Source organism: Loa loa, assembly GCF_000183805.2.
Source record: "Loa loa unplaced genomic scaffold supercont3.16, whole genome shotgun sequence".
Lineage (NCBI taxonomy): Eukaryota > Metazoa > Nematoda > Chromadorea > Rhabditida > Onchocercidae > Loa > Loa loa.
In genome coordinates, this window is record NW_018108196.1 from 1 (window position 1) to 18316 (window position 18316).

Below are 18316 nucleotides of genomic sequence, written 5' to 3' on the forward strand. Positions count from 1 at the left end.
CAAGATCGAAGCGCACCAAACAGTGCAATAATGTGAAGGAATAAACTGATCCTATTGTGAAGTTGTTTAATTGTCGATTACTTGGATCCTTGTGTGCTTTGCGAAATTTGAAGGATTTTCGTACTTCCAGGAGTGATATCAAGTACACTATAACTAAAACATGTTGTAAATAATCCTGCTTTCTTTGATCTATTAAACTCTAACGTTCTATATTACGACCAACAAATAGCATGACAGCAATAAGCACTTGCTTGCAATGTGTAGCCTACAACGAACAACTGAATCGGAAAGCAGACGAAATTAAGGTATCGGAATCCCGACTGTTATTCCAGTTGCTAGTTAAGATCATCATTTAAACTTAACTTCCATTACTTGAACTACTTAACTCTGCAATGAAAAGCCGAATTGCTAAATCTTGCAAATTTGTGGAAATCAATTCTTACTATCATCTTGCAGTTAAGTCATTCTGCTAAGAAATAATGGAGCTTCAACCGAGATTTTGATTTGTCCTATTTTATTGAAAGCAAAATTTCACTTATATAGCATATAAAAGGATTATTTTGCTAAAGAAGCTGAGTGTACCGAAGGTAATTCATCCAGTAAAGTGATGTTTTCCCCTGAAAGCTTTTGATTTTCAAACAGTTGTCATAGAAATTTGCAGACGTTGGAAGAACATGTTCTAAAACTGGCTCATAAGCTACAGGATGAAAGCAGAAGAAAGGAAGAAGCGCAGGAACGCCTGAGCGATAAAGTCATCAGATTGAATGATTATGCCATCAAAATTAGGGTCAGTGTATTTCCTTTCCCGCCATTAAGCTCTCTTGCTTCTATCAAATTTTCTCTGTTAATTAGCTTTTATTCCGAAGAAACTCCTTAATCCTTTCATTATTGTAGCTCGTCCCATTTCATGTTTATATTAAAACTCTAATTTCTTTTTTTGAACAACAAATTAAGAGAATCTTGCAAACAGCGGAGGTATGCTAAACCTTAGTAGTATTGTTGTTGTAGCTCTGCAATCTTAATTTTTAAGGCTCAGGATTTTCAGATGCCTTTCATCAGAAATTCCTATCAATTTAAATGCTATTATCTTTGTAGGAAGGAAAAAATTTCTCAGTAGCTTCGACAGTTAAAAGTATTCACAGTTTGGACGGTAAAAAATCAGCTATTATCTATTTGTTGAACATTTACACTGGTTTTATTAATATGGCATTAAGAGTTCTTGAGGTCCTTAAATATTTTTTAAGAGCCTTGAAGTTTCACTTACATTCCTCCGCCGTTATCATGAAAGATCAAGATCGAAGATATAATATAGAGATCGCGAATAGGTTTTCATAAATATATTTATCATAAGTTTCAACAACAAGAAATAACGCACTAACCTTGTAGAACCTTGAGGAACAGTTACAGTCAGCGACCGATCGTCGTCCGATCAGTGAACTCTCTCGCGCTGAAGTTGACAGCATCATTGGTCGAGACCTAGAGCGCATTCACTCACAACTGATCGAAAAGGTCAGTGAAATCAACTATTTTATATTTTCTACATAAATACGGAGCCTGGACAAAAATTTTATCCCGGATAGCAATGACTCTAAAGATCCTACGACCACTCACGACGACCCTTCAAGCAGATGGAGGATGGATCCATTATCCCTTCGGACAGGTGATATTTATATTAAATAAATTGCGCGAACTTTAATTTGGAATGGAAATACAATCTCCACTGGTTTTTTCTTTTGGTTCAGGAATAAATGACAATAGGCTTTTGCAGGATATGAAAATAATGGAATTAAGTGATATAATACTTGAAAAGGAAGGGCATATTATTGAATTGCAAGAAATGTGTCACGAACAGGGAGAGCTTATGCAAGCGAAAGCCAGAGCCTTCCATATAATACAGCAAAAACTACTGGTATTTTTAAAATGCTAGTAGATAATTCATGACAGTCGTTATACAAATGTGTTCTTATCATAACTGATCTAGGAGTTCATTTTGAAGCAGCAAAGACTTGCGATGCGGGACCCGCCGTTCTAGACTGGTAATCTATACTTTACCAATTTTCGACAGACTACAAAATATGTTCATTGGCATAAAAGCAATTTTCCTTACAATAATATCTGGCTGTTTTTCCAATATCTAGCTGGTGATCTTTGTGCTTTCTTCCAGAAGTGCCTAGGTTTTAGGATTTGGGTACACGGACGACACGCGAAGATTCTACGGAAACCGACGCAGGGTATGTTTTTGAATCCTCATTTAGTCCATTGTCGTCATTACAACAACAACAACAGAAAGATCAACGACATCAAAACGATTCCATTTTACCTGGACATGCTGTTGTACATTTCAAAATGGGTCAGTTGTTGGGAATTTCTATTTGTTTGGATCAGATTAAAGGTTTTCCAATAGTCTGGGAATTTCCTACACGGAAATTTCGGAGGCCAATAGGTTTTTAGGCTTAACTTTGTGATGAAAAACTTAAAGGTCACCATACAAGATATTTGAAAAAGATTTTGTCCAGGTAGCTCAGGTTCACCTCCACCAGTTGATCCAAGTGAGGAATATAGTTCAATAATCGAGGATGACGGCAAGATTCAGGACGACCTTGATGCTAACGATGTAGGCAATGCATCTTCTTTGTACAAAAAGAAGCACAGGAAGAAGGTGACTTTCGATTTACCACCTCGTAAAGAACTCGGAATTGGTAAGCATTTACTTGAATTAAAAAATTTACTTTCCAAGGATGTTCAAAATTGGAATTTTTACCAATTTTTTATTTGAAAACGTGGGTTACATTCACGAAATTATTTAGGAATTCTCTGATGACTAATTTCAGATAATGGTCAAGAAGAGGGCGATGACATTATGCAAGCATTCATCGATGTAACAGCTGAAAATGACCAGTTGCGACAAACAATCCAGGAGATGGAAAAGTGCGCCAGTAATTCACAGAATCATTTGAGCCAGGTTATTCACCCTTCGAATCTGACAACTTTCTTGCATTGGTTCTGAAACTTTTTGAATAGCCGATGACCTCTGTGTCACTTTCATCCTCACTTCCATTATGTTGTATTGCACAGAGCCGGGCCACTCCAGCAGAGCGGGGCTGTTTCACTTTCCGTTGGTAAAAAGATTTCATTTATGCCATAGTCCCAATTATTCAAATTTCATACTTTATAAACTACCTCGTTTTAATGAACTTTTTTGAATTGTTTTGCGTTGTTGTAACCAGCGGTTGGTATTTACTTCCGAAAATATCGATTGGTATCTTCTTTCCTAGCTCTTTCCACCAATTATGTTGCTAACCTTTTTAGCTTAAAGTTTTGCAATGCATTAGGGTGTAGCTTCTCTTAAATTAAGCATATATATATATAGTTTGTTGAATTTTCAAGTTTGTACTGTTGGTTCGTTACATTTAGTTAATTAAATATAAATCGTTGAAGCATTTGAGTTCCCAATTTCTTGTGTAGTACAGTTGAGTTTGAAGATATATTATTATTATTCATGTGATTTCCAATATCGATTCAATATTCAGCTCCACACACAATTAGATGAAATGCGTCGGGATTGCCGGAATCAAGTGCTGAAAGCTCGCGCCTCTATGCAGGGAAAAATTCGTGATTTGGAGGATAAAATTTCTGCGATGAACACAGGACACACCAACAAGGTCACTTTTTATAAAATTTCTTTTAAAGCAAGACTTTAAGATCTTTTGAAAGCCGCATTAATTTGACGGAAGTAAACTAGCAAAAGTGTGAAATAACAAAGGCTTGAGGTCTCGGCATCATCCAAACATGTAACACTTCCAAAGGCAAGTATTCAAAATTAATAGCCAGTGTTTTAGATTGAGCATTTGAATGCAAACATTGAGACACTTAGAGCGGATCGTGAATGGACATTGGAAGAAAATGCTCGCCTGCTGAAACTTCTTGATTCTTACAAGTATTTGTCCAAGTATTAATGCAAGCATAGTTACCATAATTGACTATACCGAAGAATTTATGGCCAAAATGCATCGCTTCGTAGCAAAAGAAGCCTTAAATAATATTCTGTTTTAGAATAGAATTTCACAGACAATCCATTCGTTGGCTTCTTCATTCATTCTAATTGTTTCCACCAAAACATTTATGCTTCCAATAGATTTTCTCTTTTTTAATAAATTTCAAATGGATTTCAGACAAAAGCTGAGTGACGCGTGGGAAACAATGGGTGCAAGGCAAGAAGAAAACAAGAAACTTCGTTCAAAATTGGATAACGATCGAGTTTTGATTGTTCAATTGGCTGATGATTTAGAAGAAGCACAACAAACAGCGAATATTCTACTAGAACAGAAAATATCCGTTCTTGATGATGTTGAACGATTGAAAGGTATATGACTCTGCTATGATTGGTAGTTAAATTAATTAAAGATATGAACAGAGTGAAAACTATCAGCCATTTAGTTCCGTTAGTCTTGTTCCTCTTTTACTTCTAATTTTACGAAACTTAATATTCAGTTTTTTCCAGAAGCTTTGGAGGCTCAGGATCAGTACATTGAATTACTGGAAAAAGATACAGTGATATACGAAGAGCATGTTGGTTTGCTAAGAGATTCTCTTGGTACTTCAAAAGCGGAGCGAAAAGCGCTGATAAGATCGAAAGCTTATGAAGCAAAACTGAGGGCGCTAGAACGAGAAAAAGAACAAATGAATCGAAGAAGCAATGGCAAGTCAAACTTTTTATGCTATCAAATTCGAAGTGCATCAACTAACTCTTAAAAATGAGAACGGCAAAAGATTTGCAGAGAGGTCTTAACTTCTTGAGCGCTAAAAGAAATCCTTGAATACGTAGTTATGGTTTTTTTCTTCTTTAGCTACTGCCTGCAACTACCCTTTTGTTCATTTCAGAACATCCTTTGAAAATTGTGTTAATACCGGGAAATTAGAACTGCCATGATTTAGTGAATGGAAATTGAGAAAGACCTCAAAAATTCTAAATTTTTACGGCATATAGAAAAATAAGCATCTACCTTCATGTCAAACATCCTATATGTAAAGTGAAAGTTATCAAGGATTTGATTTCACATTCTAAACACATTCACATTCTTTTTTTTTCACATTCATTTCACATTCACATTTTTCACACTCACATTCTCAACATTCTAAACAGTCTTTCGACGTGTTCTAACTTCTTTTTGCTAAGAGGGACGCCGTCACTCCGTTTTTTCAATACAAAGCTTTGAATAACATATTTTATCAAGTCATTTTTCGATTTCCAAATGAGAAAAGAAAAAGTTCAAGTTTTTCCTCAAGCACTGGTCAGAATCAAGCAAAATGAAGAAGTGGAACAGGAATATTTGATGCATAGTACAGTGAACGAAGATAAGGGGCTCTCATACTCAACCAACAAAATTTAAATATCTGGTTTTGAGAAAAATGAAAAAAAAAATATCTAAACACATCTTCACATAATTAGCAGTAATTATTGTAGTTTTCTACCATTGCTTTATACTTTTTTAGTGAATCCAAACATAGCTATGCTTGTCAGGTGGGAAAATTTACATTAAATTTGAGGAAATTATAGGATAAAAAGATATAAAACCATATCGTGTGAAACATTAGTGAGAATAGGGTAACAATAACTAGTAACTAAATCCAAATTTAAGTTTAAATAACTAGTAGAAATAAATTAGCCGACAAATTAGCCGAATGAGAAAATGAGCGTCACCAAGCACCATTTTCATTAAGCACTGTTTTCAAAATATTGGAGAACGGGAATTTTTTATTTACATTTTCCTGTATAAAAAATGAATCGTTTCCTTTCAAGTTCTAACGAACAAAATACCAAGCTCTATTCCAAGTTTTTCATGAAGAAATATTAGAAACTGACAATTCTTGAAGATAACCATGAAATGAATAAAAATTTACAACGGGATTAATAAAAGTAAATGAGCTTGCAAATTGCTTATATTTTTGACGTGAGAAATAAATTATGTAGCGGATAGTTGAACAAACAATAAGTAAAAGTTACTGCTTCAGCACCAGTGTTGTAGAATTGATAGATTTTGCTGCCGCCAGAAATTGTCTTTCACAACTTGCAGTAGTTTGACTTATCGGTGCTCTTGGTCATTTCCAGTAACAGTGTGGCCCACTTTCTCAAATGACCTGTAGCAGCGATAATCCCGACCAAACGATGGTTCTCTTCCATCCGAATAGTTGACCTAAAATATTTTCTAAAGACTAGAACTCTAAATTCATAATTTTGCTATGTAAATTTGCAGGTGATTTTCAGTAACCTCCTTCTATCTCGGTTTATTATTATCTCTGTTGGAATTTATAGACCTTATCTTTTTGGAATGTGGGCGAATTAACGAAATTAAATCCTCGAAATGCTGGACGTTTAAATGGTTTGGAAGACCCAACTCAGATCAAGATGATTATACTCCTTTTGTTCGATCATATATACCACTAATAATGACCTTTACCTCGTTGGTACATAGTGGACAAAACCATACACGGCTTTTCATGCAGCAATAGATACCACATGGAAAACACAGTATACCGTGTAGCAAACCACGCCATGTTAATCGTTTCTTCACGCTATCAACTTTACATAATGGACAGACTGCCATAGCCGTAAAACGTTACGGTAGTAATCGCCGTCGTTAAAAAGTCTGAGTAGCTTTCGCATCAAAAATTTTGCAAATTTAAGATTTAGTGGTGTTGTGAAAAAAGGAATGGGAATGAGAAAAGACTTGAAACATCCAGAATGGAACACTTTCGATAACAGTAGAAGGAACCAGTAAAAAGTAAAATTTCGTTGTAGTTTGATGTAGAGGTCAAATCCAGAGCACTTTAACTAAGTTTCCTTCGAATAGTCGCACTTTCTGCTACCATTCGACCGCTTAATATTTACTGGATAACTGTCAGTGATCGCTGGGTTGGCAATAATATCAATAAATTAATAGCAGTTTCAGTAGAACTACTGTCGCTAACGTCGTGCAGTGAAGTATCAGTCTTAAAGGCTAAATACTTTAATGTTTAATCACGCAACTGCAATCTCTATTCAAGATTCGAAGAGTATTTCTAGCTAATGTAGATGAGGGATGAAAGAAAGAAGTTTGATTAAATGAAACGTGAGGTACATCCTTGTTTACAAGAATTGAGATATGATTAGATGCAGAAGTAATTAACTTAGCAAATAGCTCCGTGAACTCATCGGTACGTTTTAATGGGAATGTTGTGTTTTCATACGTTGATTGTAGAACATAGCGTAATGAAAGATACGATTTGGGCACTGTCATCCGAAAGGTTAAATGGATAATTCGAAAGGAAGTGGGGAAGTGGGGGACGGGAAGGTAAAATGTCCTCCACTATCGCTGAAAATATGATAATAATCGTCATGTCATCACTTCACAGTATCATATAAATGGATAAGAAAACATTAAGTTTACTTTTATTTGAATTCCAAAGACCCGATCTAGTAGTCTGATAGGAAATCAGTAGACGAAAAGTCGAGAGGTTTTGTTATTGTTCATCTTAAATTTGAATCGTTTGTCAGAGAATTACTTTTTCTGTATTTCCGTCCAAAAGTTGGATAAAAATCAACGTAACGCTGGTGCTGTTTCATTTTACAATTGAGAAGAGATAGATGCATTCTTCTAAAGCGTTATAACAAAAGATGATTAATACGACACATTGTGACTAATCGTTAAATCAGACAACCAGAAATGAGAAAAGTGTTGTACAATGCAAATGATATTCATGGAATAAGCTGAACATGAAGAGATAAAGATATGGGGAAAATTTGTTGGATCGATTCCAGCATCATGAACAATACAATCAGTCAATCAATCATCTAGTCTGGCGGAGAGTCATTATAATCGAAAATTTGATAAGCTCATTTTATTTGCATTACGCTCGATATGTGTAGCACACAAGGGAAAGAGAAAGATTTAGAAATAACTAAGTGGAATTTGATATATCTCACTAAAAGCCATACAAAGAGTGAATTATAGTTGTAATTCTGAATCTTAAGGGTTTGTCATTTTCTGGACTGTTCGGAATCTCATGTTTAATGAATTTTAAGTTTTCTGGATATTTCCTACATTTCGAAAAGTTTTAGGACCTGAGAATAGAAAAAGAAATAGTCGAGTTCCCGTTTCTTTAAAGATCATAGAAGTGATGAATTTTTTTAATGCAGGTTGCGAATGACTCAGAACCTAAAAATCTTGAATTTCTAATCTCGGTGATTTTCTTTTTAAGAATTTGGGGTCGAGGAATCTGTTACTGAAATAAAATAATTCAGTGAACAAAAACGAATTTGGTAGCTAGATAATGGAGCAATATACGTCAATATGAGTGTGCAGAAGACAGCAATTCTTTCTAATTCCTTCCATTATTCATCCAAAAATTATATCAGTTTTTCCACTGAGTAGTTGGAAAGATGCACTGAACGAGAAGATACACACAGTTGACCCTAAACTTGGTCTGGCAATCAAACCAATAAGGAAATGTATCGTCTTTCAATTTTACCCTTCCAAAACAAGGATATCCTTAAAGAAGCGACAGTTTTTCTGTCAAAAGTAAAGGAGTCGAAGAGTAAAATTAACCCCTCCTTACTTCTTGCACTTTGAGTCAAGCAGCGAGTAATTCGTCATCATTCTCTTTGATAGATAAGTCGATAAAAAAATTAGATAATGGGATTTCTAAAGTGTACCAAAATATCCATAAATTCGAATTCTGGAAGTAGCAAATTTCTATGGGAAGAGGCGATGAAGTTTTCCAGGACAGTCGAGAAGATACAATGATAAAATATTGGAAGGGTAGGGGACAATCGGAGAAAAAAGGAGAAGAGAGCAGAAATGGAGCGATTTATTCACTGCCGATGAAATTGCAACAGCAACTGGTTTGCGAGAGAAAAACGTTGTGTGTTGCCCACAAAGTATCGTTTAGCAAAAAAGACGGTTTTTGAGGGATTTCAAAAATAAAGAATCTTTGAAAATAATTTGAAGCTTTATAGTACACATAAAGTAGGGCTATACCTATAGGCGTGAAAAGATTTAGGTTTGGAATGAATTTGACATTTGTTCAAAGTGAACATTGAGCAAGTAATCTTCTAAATTTATACACTGGACATTGCCAAGCGAACTGCACAACCGCGATATCTAGACAGTAAATCTTTACTTGTCGGTGGTTTATTTGAAAGAAAAACATCGAGAACTCGTTGTGAGAATGAAAAAATTAACTTGAAATATGTCAATGAGGAAGGAAAGATTTTTTTTATTTGAAAGATATTTTTCAAAAAAGAAAGAAATAAACATTCCCCCATTAAGTGTGAAGATGAATTCAGCAAAATCTGCTTGTTGCTGATACGTTCCACAAATAAAATCGGGAAAAGCCAAAAGGAGGCCATTTTGTATTCAAGAAACGACCAATTCTTATCTAGTTTTATTTCTTTTAAATAAGTGACCGATTATCTGTATTGAACGTGAAGGTTTAAAAAAGGAAGAAGTGTGGGTATGGGTAGGAAAGGACTTGGGATAGAGAAATGGTTTGGCTTGTCGAACCATCAAAAGTTTTATTTGCATTGCTTCCTCCAATAAATTTTCATGATGAAATTTCAGTTAATGGGAGTTCCTTTGCAATCCCAAGGAATCCCGACAAAATATTTTAAGTTTTTATTGGATTTTTCTTTTATTTGTGTCTTTTCTCCGATATCTTCCAGTTTCAGATGAAAAATTGCACATAAAGGCTTTAAGTTTGAAAATCAGTTTACTGGAAGCAGAAAGGACCGTCCTGATAAGTCGAAATGATGAACTTGAGTCTCAACTAATCCAGTTAGGTGAAAATGTTTCTACTGCCTCTGTTGTTGCCTCTTCTACTGCTACTGTTACTCCTGCTGCAATAGAAATTATTTCAAATGTGGTGAATTCAGGAAGCGCTTTCAAACCAGTACACACTCACATGATGATGCAAGTGGTATTTTTTTTGGAAGTTTTTCAAATCTAGAGGAATCCTGTGATAAATACAATATTAATATTTCTCTTGTTTATCCTAACTCTTTTTGGTTTCCACATTTCATCCAGCCATAGTTATACATAGGTTTTAATAGATTTTAGTAATCCTTTTTAAAGCGACGAAATGATGGAAGGCAGGCAGCTACGGAAGTTTTGCAATGGCCAATGTCAGAAAATGTCGCAACTGCATATGGTAATTTTCTGCTTCAATAATTCATCCATTTCCCAAATTGAATTCATGAATTTTAAATTTCGCTTCAAATACCATTTAAATTTTGGAGAGTTAGTTGATCCCTTGTTAGAATTACTGTTATTTTTTATTAGCGAGGCTGTTTTGCCGTGGACACATTATCTTTAATTGTAGTGGGAATATTTCAGAGCATCAGTATGACAAGAAGCTGGTAAATAATATGCGAGCTGAGCTGGATATAGCTCGTGAAGAATACTCGTTGGTGCAAGAGAAGATTGTTTATATGGGCTACGTTAATTTTGAATTGGAGCATCAATTGAAAGATGCTAGAGAAAAGTTGGAGGAAGCTGAAATACGAGCACGGCAAGCTGAAGAACAAGCTGAAGAAGCTCGTCGAAATTGTGCACAGCAAGAGAAATACCAGAAATCATTGCAATCAGAATTCTTAGTTAAAGTAAGAAATGCGACGATCTTATTCAGGGTTTTTGGAAAATAGAAATTGAAAAGTGAAATAGGGTTTTGAAGTACTGTTTCTTGAGTATATCTTATAAGTATGGTAGGATAATAACAATTTGCAATCATAGAACAATGAAAGAACAGTTTCTTCAATATGTTGGAGTTGATTTCTTATAAATTTTTGCGTGTAATAATGTATGTTACATGATTAAACCAATTTCAATCATATGAAAAATTTTCGTTCATATTTGAAAATTAGTTGTGATAATTATATCAATATAATTGAAATTATTGATTCATTTACATGTGGTAAGTTATTTTCTCATATGTCAGTTACGACTCGAGCATTTTTTTTTCAGTTCAAAGAAGTGAATGATCTTAAGGAAGAACTAGTTTTGAAAAATGAGCAGTTAAATGCTAGGATGACCGGGAATAATAAACGGAATGAAGAAATAAAACTGTGGCGACTTGCTGTAGACGAAATGGAAGCTGTACATAAGGAAATACGAATGTTAGAAAAGCAGGTGATTTTTTAGATTTAAGTTTCGGCGATGAATTTCGAACTACAAAATCTTGAGATCCGACGATGAATTCCATTAAAGAATTCTGATTTTTTGCGTTAGAATGACGGAAGACAAACTGGAAATTATTTTAGTTTCGTTTATTTTTCATAATACTAGCAATTTATTATTTTGTCTTTGTTGAGTATCTTTTCCATCATCTTTAATGAATTACAGCAGCAGCCAAAAATTGTATGTAATACGGGAATATTTTCTTCATAAAAATCTGAATAATTTTATTTGGTAAACTTATTTTGGTGAATGTGCCAGAAACTCAAAAACTCGAATAATTTCTTATGAACAACGTTCGACTTTCAAGTTAATCACTGATACCCTCTATATTCGTTCAGCAGTGCCTAATACGCTGATCGGTAGTCCACTGGTATCACTCAGTTGGACAGTTAGCTCCTACCACGTGATGTGTATGTTAGAATAATTGTTAGGCGATTATACCATTAAGACACCAGCAGTATACGCTATAATATTGATCGGCAATATCGTTATCCATTTTATTAATGTTTTAGCATTTTTTTTTTTAGTTAAATGATGAAAAAGCAGCAATGAAGTCAAAATGGGCTGAAGTACGAACAATACTGCTGGAACGGAAAGAAGATATGTCGCGGAAGACTTCGAATGCAGAATCAGTTGCTGGTGGAGAGCAAAATACTACTAACAAGCTTAAGGAAATGATAAATACAATCAGTGACTTAAAGAATACTGTCGATAAGCAAGCCAAACAGCTTGAATTTGATAAGGTCAGCAATGTTCGTTCGATTAGAAATAATGTGAAGCAATAATCCCGTTCCACATTACATTACGTTATGGTTAGAGCGTTTGAAATCTCCATTTTTTTGTACACAGTGTTCGTAGTGGAGATAGCCATCATTAAAAGTAAAAAAAGCAAATGGAGGTTCTGTAGAATCAAAAGACAGTAAACGCAACAATAACAAAATTTAGTGCCAGAGGAGTGATTTCGTAGTAACTTCAGGAATAATTTGTAGTTTCAGAATTATTTAAAATATAATATTTTTGTGGCTCTACTAATTCTTTATTTTTAATCCAGCACTGGGATTTCAGACAGAAAAACGGAAATTCAAAGCAGTTATTCGCCAACTGCAAGCCGACAAAAGAGCTGTAGTTACATCTTCAGCGTTAAAAAGCAATGATGGAGAGCAACATGTGGGTCGGCACGAGGCACAAATTATCGGCCTGCAAAGGCAACGAGATTTCATGGATCGTGAATTGACTCTTCTATGTACTTTAAACAATTCAAAAGATGTTTTGATTCAATCACTGAAGGCCAAGCTTGAAGGCATATGTTCTGAAAAGCTCGAATTGTCGGATTTAAGATCTGAAAACGATAAGAATGAGGTTTTTTTTGTCTTTAATGATTTTTCTTTTAATTTCTTGATTACTTATTTCATATTTCTAGGATTATAACCTGACGAAAGACCACAACCCCTAGTAACAAACTAAAAAACCTGTTAGACAAAGAACTTTTATAACCTTCTCCGTTTAACGACATATGTTTTACATATTCTCTTTTAATACATTTCAGTTAAAACTGATTATGCTTTGATCAACTTTTAGGGCAAGACTGATCGCACTGATCAACTGCAAGCATAGGTAGAAGTTGTGAGCCAATGTGTCGTTTTGGTTTTTTTCTTTTAATTTGGGTTTTTATTTGCTGGCGAAAAGCAGTGCTGAATTGCAAGAATTGCAGATGCATGCAAAACAACTGCAAACGGATTGTGGTCGATTCCACTTACAGCTGCAGCTCTCTCCGGAACAATATGTGGATGCTTTGCCTTCAAATGCTGGCACTCATCATCAAACACAACTGCAACAGACACAACAAGAAATGGAATTTATGGAGAAAGAAAGTGAAATAAAAGATTTATCGATGGCTGCAAAATCGGCAAATGTTACAGCTAATGAAAATGTAAATATAGAGATGAGGGTACGAATGGAAAAATTGACTGAGGCTATGCAGCAGAGGGATATCGAAATGCAAAAAATTTTGAACGAGAATGAAGCATTAAAAATAAAGTTTGTTTTTTATAAGCATTCTTTAGGTATCCTTTTTATTTGTAGGATTTCGTCAAGGTTCATTAAATGGTTACATTTGTAAGCTTTAAAATACACTATCTCAGTTCATTATTCTTTCTCTATTATTTTTTGATTTGAACTACTTGCAATCCTTACAAATAAATTCCTATGAATTTAGTATTAACTTTTTACAACTCTTATATGGCTTCATCGATGGCAAGGTAATTAGTTTTTTTTTCTGTCGTAGATTGTCGAAAATATTTACTGATTGTATGAAAATTTTGTTTCTTTTTATATAATTTTTATAAGAAAATACCGAAATTTCCATGACAATGTAATTAACTGAATATTAACTAATGAATCCGAAATGATTTTCCAACATTGAATTTAAACCAGGATTATCAACTGATTCAAGATTAATTCTTTGCTACTTCATCACTTAGTTTAATATATATATATGAGGTGCGTTGAATCAACAGCAGCGTTGAATTTGCTAAGTGGTAAATTGGAACGTCGAAGCCAAGAGAAAGATGCTATCATCGAAATGCTACAGTCACAACATACGTACTTAACCCAAACTATATTGCTGAATGAAAAAACTGAAAAGCAGTTAATGACTTCACCAACAATATCACGAGGCACAAACACGGATATTGAACCTAAATGTAAGGTGTTGGATGCATCTACGATTATGGAAGAAGGTCTGAATCATTCACTTGAAATTTATTAAGGTAGTATACGGGGTGTGTCCTGCACAGCTGTTCACGAGATGTACCTTGCATAACTGTTCGTGAGGTGACAGAATATTTCAGTGTCAACTTCATCTTTAGTTAAAAAGAGAGTACTCAGATTGTTGACGATGTTTTTTGATAATAACTTCGAGTTAACACTAAGGAAATGCAGTGTTGCTAGAAAAATATAATTGCATGTGTGAGGCCTTATCAATATAGGTGGTGATTTATTTCACTCTGTTGTACAGTCTTGAAAGAATGATTTTCTAAACGTATGATACGTATGATATAAAACGTGTTTTATTGCTTTTAGTTTATGTTTAGTTCTTTTTTTTTTCAGCTGATAGTGGTCCAATTCTAATTATGCGACATCACCAAATACAAACAGGAACTGACTTTCATCTTTCTGAGACTCTAGAAACAAGGCAAAAATTAACTTCGGGGGTTGGTCTTTCTTGATGCTTCAGAGATTTCTTTCTGATTCGAAAAATCTCGAAACATAGAAACCCTTTATAGTTTGCAATAAAATTAAAAGGTGTTTTATAGTGCAAAAATTAAGCGTTGAGCTTTGATAATTTAGCCAACGTTATATTAAGTAGTTTGGAAATCAATATTATGAATTTCTTTCAAAGAGCTTTTGCTTTTTTCAAAACAGTTTTTTCTTTCCGCTATCAGTGATACATTGCACTAAACCACCAACAATTAGTCATGAAAATTCATGGAAAGTTTTCAATATTTTTCTTTTTAAAATTGTGTTCCCAATTTTATTTTTTATTAAATGTTGAGAAACACAACTTTTATGGCGAGGTTATTGTCATCAACAAACATAATGAAACGGATTAAAAGCAGGACTAAAAAAAAAAAACAAAGCGGAAGTTTAGCTTCTATACTTCATTACAGTTTTTGGTGTTACATTTAAATTTCCATTTTTTCGTTCCAGAAAGTCATTCATAATGATAATTCTGTTCTTGAATCAGAAAATCAGGAAGTTTGCCAATGTGTCAACAAATCAAATCAAATGCATGAGAATTTAACAGATGATGTTAGACAACTAATGATTCTGAATGCGGAACTGGAAACTGCTGTCGAGGTCCTTAAAGGTGAAATCTGGACCCTAAATGAACAACTAAAAGGGGTAAATTTTTTGTCATCAAGCGTCAAGACTCTACTAAGAAGTTTCACTAGGTTTTTAATTTACAATTAGAATGGTAGAAAATCAAAGTTAAGCCAAATTAGCTGGAATAATGGTTGGTATGAATTTACATAAATTTTTGATTTCTAATGAAAATTCTGATGTTTGGGTAATTTCAAGTCATTGGTTGATCGAGAGGACTTGTCAGACAAATTATGCGAGCTTTCACAACGTCATGAGGAAGAAATTGAACGTGCTCGTGAACGAGAACGTGACTTGGAGGAGCAAAAGGATATGGCCGAAAAAAGCCAACGACAGGTACAGGTCGTAAATTGAGACATCATTTTTTTGAATCTTGAAAAATTTTTTGGTTTAGGCAGCTTTAGCAGAAAATGAAAGCAATCTTCGTTTGGTTGAATGGCAGGAAAAAAGTGCACAAATGGAAAATAGTCGCATAGAACTAGAAAATGCGTATGCGAAACTATCGGAGTACTATCAGCAGTTGCAGCAAGCTTATAATGCTTTGTATGCACAATTTAATACATGTAAAATTGACAGCAATACGCAGACAATAATGGATAGCAATACTTTCAAAACTAGCGAGGTAATGTTCAGGATTGTATTCCAGAAATAATTTTTTGTTTTTTTTTTTGTTTTTTCATTTCTTTTTGTTTTTGTTTTTGCTTTTTTTTTCGTTTATTTTGTTTAGAAAAACAAAAAAAAAAGTTTTACTCTCTATTTAATAACTTTTCCAGTTTGTTTCGGTTCCTTTGATTGGTGTGATAACCGGCATGGAAAAAAGATAAGATATAACGAATTAAAATTAATCCCAACCGGAGTTGAATAGAAAGTGTGTTGATTTTGTTTTAAACGAGTTGAACTGTATCAGATATCTGTGCTTTACGAAGACAAAACATTTAAGGAATTTGCTGAAAAGATTCAGTATTTGAAAAGCGAACTCGCACAGCAGAAAACAGAATTGAAGAGGCAAGGGGTGGAATTTCAGCATGTTCGGAATTTATTGCGGGAGTATCTTTACGTAACTCTGAAGAATGTGAGAGATTTGCGAGAAATGAATTTGAAATTGTTTAAGGTGCATCTTTTAGAATTGATTGTTCATTTTACATATTTCCAAATGAACTGAATACTGAATTTAGAAAAGGAAAAAAACATATTTTGAAGATAAACGTTCAATGCGCCTTTGTATTATTTTCTTTGATCTGACGACTTTTATTGTAAAGTGCGGTTTTTCCCAACTTTCTAAATTTCTCAAAGCTAGAAAATTAAAATGAAAGTTATTCTCTGAAGGACGTCATTGTGGACAGTGTACCGGCAGTCCAGGCTCAGCTACACAAATCTCTGAAAGAAGTTCATTCATATGCAGAGGAAGTCATCGTCAAATGGTTTAAAGAGAAGGAATTGAAAGATGTCGAAATTGCCGTAGCAGTGCAGCAGCTTATGAATGGCGTACCGGTAGTAAGTTTCTGAACAGCAAACCGAATTGTTTCTGTTTCTGTTACGTTCCCCTTAGCTTTCAAAATATTTCCCATTTCTTTTTTTTTCATTTTTTTTTTAAATGCTTCATAAATATTTCCTAGATGTTTATTGAAATACCATTTCAGTTGACCTACTCAAATTATTCCAATTGCTGTTTAGCAAATAAAAGTTTTAGTTAATTCAAATTTCTGTAAATCGATATTGAGCAATTGCATAAAAGATTTTTAGGATCCGTCTCAAATTTGTTATCTTCCATAAAAGTGGTTCATGTTTCTGATCTTGGGCATCTTGATTTCAAGAAACGTAATTCACATGCCACATACTTCCTACTGTTTCGCATATACTTTTCAGGAAAACATCTCACAAACACAAGGCCTATCGCTGTCAGTGATTGTTGACGCTGTCAACAAGAAATTTTTAGAAAAGAAATCTGAAAACACTGCTCTAAAAAACGATTTGTGGAATAAAAGGAGTGATAAAGCAGCTTTAGAAATGAAAATACAACAGGTTCTTTTCATTAGTTTTAAGTCAGTTTATCTTCCTCTATGATTTTCTTATGGTTTTAATTTTTATAAGCTCTGGTTAATTTTAAGACATTTTCAAAATTGGTACTGCTCTTAGAAAATTTTATTTCCAATTCTTATACCAGCAGAATGAAGTCTGAAACATTTTCCATTTTTAGAGTGCTTCTGAAAAAAAGGAAGGACCAGAGTTAAAAATTAAAGAGCTGGAAGATCTGCTTCAAGTAACGCAATTTTCATTATCCGAGCACGCCATCAAATGTCAGCAACTTCAAATTGAACTTAACGCGGTAGATTTTTTTATATTTATTTCATGCGAAATTTGGATTTGCTGGAATGAACTTTTCTCGAGTCCTTATTTTATCTTTTCTACATTGTGAAAACTTGAGCTTCCAATAATTAGTTCCCAGTAATTTACCAAACAGGATGCTGATTTCTAAAAGGACTATTTTACTATCTTTCAGCTCCGGTCAGCAACAGATCAAAACGGTCCAAGAGGTTGCTTTTTTTTCAGTTCATTATATGATAGTTCTCCTTTTCATGTGTAAATAATGCATACTGCATCCGTAATTCTTACCTTGTCAGTTGTAACTTACCTTGGCCGTCTTCTAAACCAGCAGCTGTTTTGGCATGATACTGAATAGAGATTTCGATGATTCATGGCGATTCATGTCATGTGATATTATAAAGTATTAAGCTGGCCAAACAAAAAAGTGGAGATAGGAAGGTTTTTAAAAATTTCTTGCTTTATTTGGCATAGCATATTTGAAATTTGCAGTCGAGTGAACATTTGATTTTCGAAGATTTAGGCTCTCGTAATTAGTTCAGCATATGCATACGCCAGAAAATTCTTCCTGTGAGGTTTATATGATTTTTTACTGGGAAAAATAACGGTTTATTACAAACGCGTATCAAAATATTAAATTTAATACTGATGCATCCCAGTTAAATTCTAAATTTCTTTTTCCTCATTCTTAATATACTTCTTATAAAACCGCTGGAAATTCCAATATATTAGCATTCGCACCTCATCCCATTTCCAAGAGAAGGTTCTAAATGGATATTGCAGCAGCAAAAATATGGCACTACTGGTAGTGATGCATGGAATTGCTCCACACCATGTACGATTTGTCGTGAGTTGAAGCAGAGCAAACAACCAGCTCCAACACCGCAACTACAATTAGCAAA

At 34.2% G+C, this 18316-nt stretch overlaps 1 protein-coding gene across 2 annotated transcripts in view; it reads left to right on the top strand.

The window, feature by feature from the left end:
• Positions 1–230: 230 nt before the first annotated feature.
• The window catches only part of LOAG_16734, a gene marked incomplete at both ends in the record, with an annotated part of 21678 nt that continues 3592 nt past the window's right edge, over positions 231–18316 (top strand). Inside the window, 28 exons of one of the 2 annotated variants that reach the window (XM_020449386.1) lie at positions 231–305; positions 662–787; positions 1387–1509; positions 1769–1909; positions 2182–2350; positions 2517–2699; positions 2832–2962; positions 3531–3662; positions 3840–3937; positions 4173–4363; positions 4502–4699; positions 9707–9954; positions 10110–10185; positions 10371–10636; positions 10998–11162; positions 11738–11953; positions 12276–12569; positions 12922–13247; positions 13710–13948; positions 14319–14422; positions 14919–15113; positions 15291–15428; positions 15487–15714; positions 16033–16203; positions 16419–16586; positions 16959–17114; positions 17290–17418; positions 17593–17626. In XM_020449386.1, coding sequence (XP_020307075.1) covers positions 231–305; positions 662–787; positions 1387–1509; positions 1769–1909; positions 2182–2350; positions 2517–2699; positions 2832–2962; positions 3531–3662; positions 3840–3937; positions 4173–4363; positions 4502–4699; positions 9707–9954; positions 10110–10185; positions 10371–10636; positions 10998–11162; positions 11738–11953; positions 12276–12569; positions 12922–13247; positions 13710–13948; positions 14319–14422; positions 14919–15113; positions 15291–15428; positions 15487–15714; positions 16033–16203; positions 16419–16586; positions 16959–17114; positions 17290–17418; positions 17593–17626 — 4720 coding nt within the window. Of the gene's footprint in view, positions 306–661; positions 788–1386; positions 1510–1768; positions 1910–2181; positions 2351–2486; positions 2700–2831; positions 2963–3530; positions 3663–3839; positions 3938–4172; positions 4364–4501; positions 4700–9706; positions 9955–10109; positions 10186–10370; positions 10637–10997; positions 11163–11737; positions 11954–12275; positions 12570–12921; positions 13248–13709; positions 13949–14318; positions 14423–14918; positions 15114–15290; positions 15429–15486; positions 15715–16032; positions 16204–16418; positions 16587–16958; positions 17115–17289; positions 17419–17592; positions 17627–18316 lie in introns of those variants that run through there. The other variant, XM_020449387.1, reaches the window with a different exon arrangement.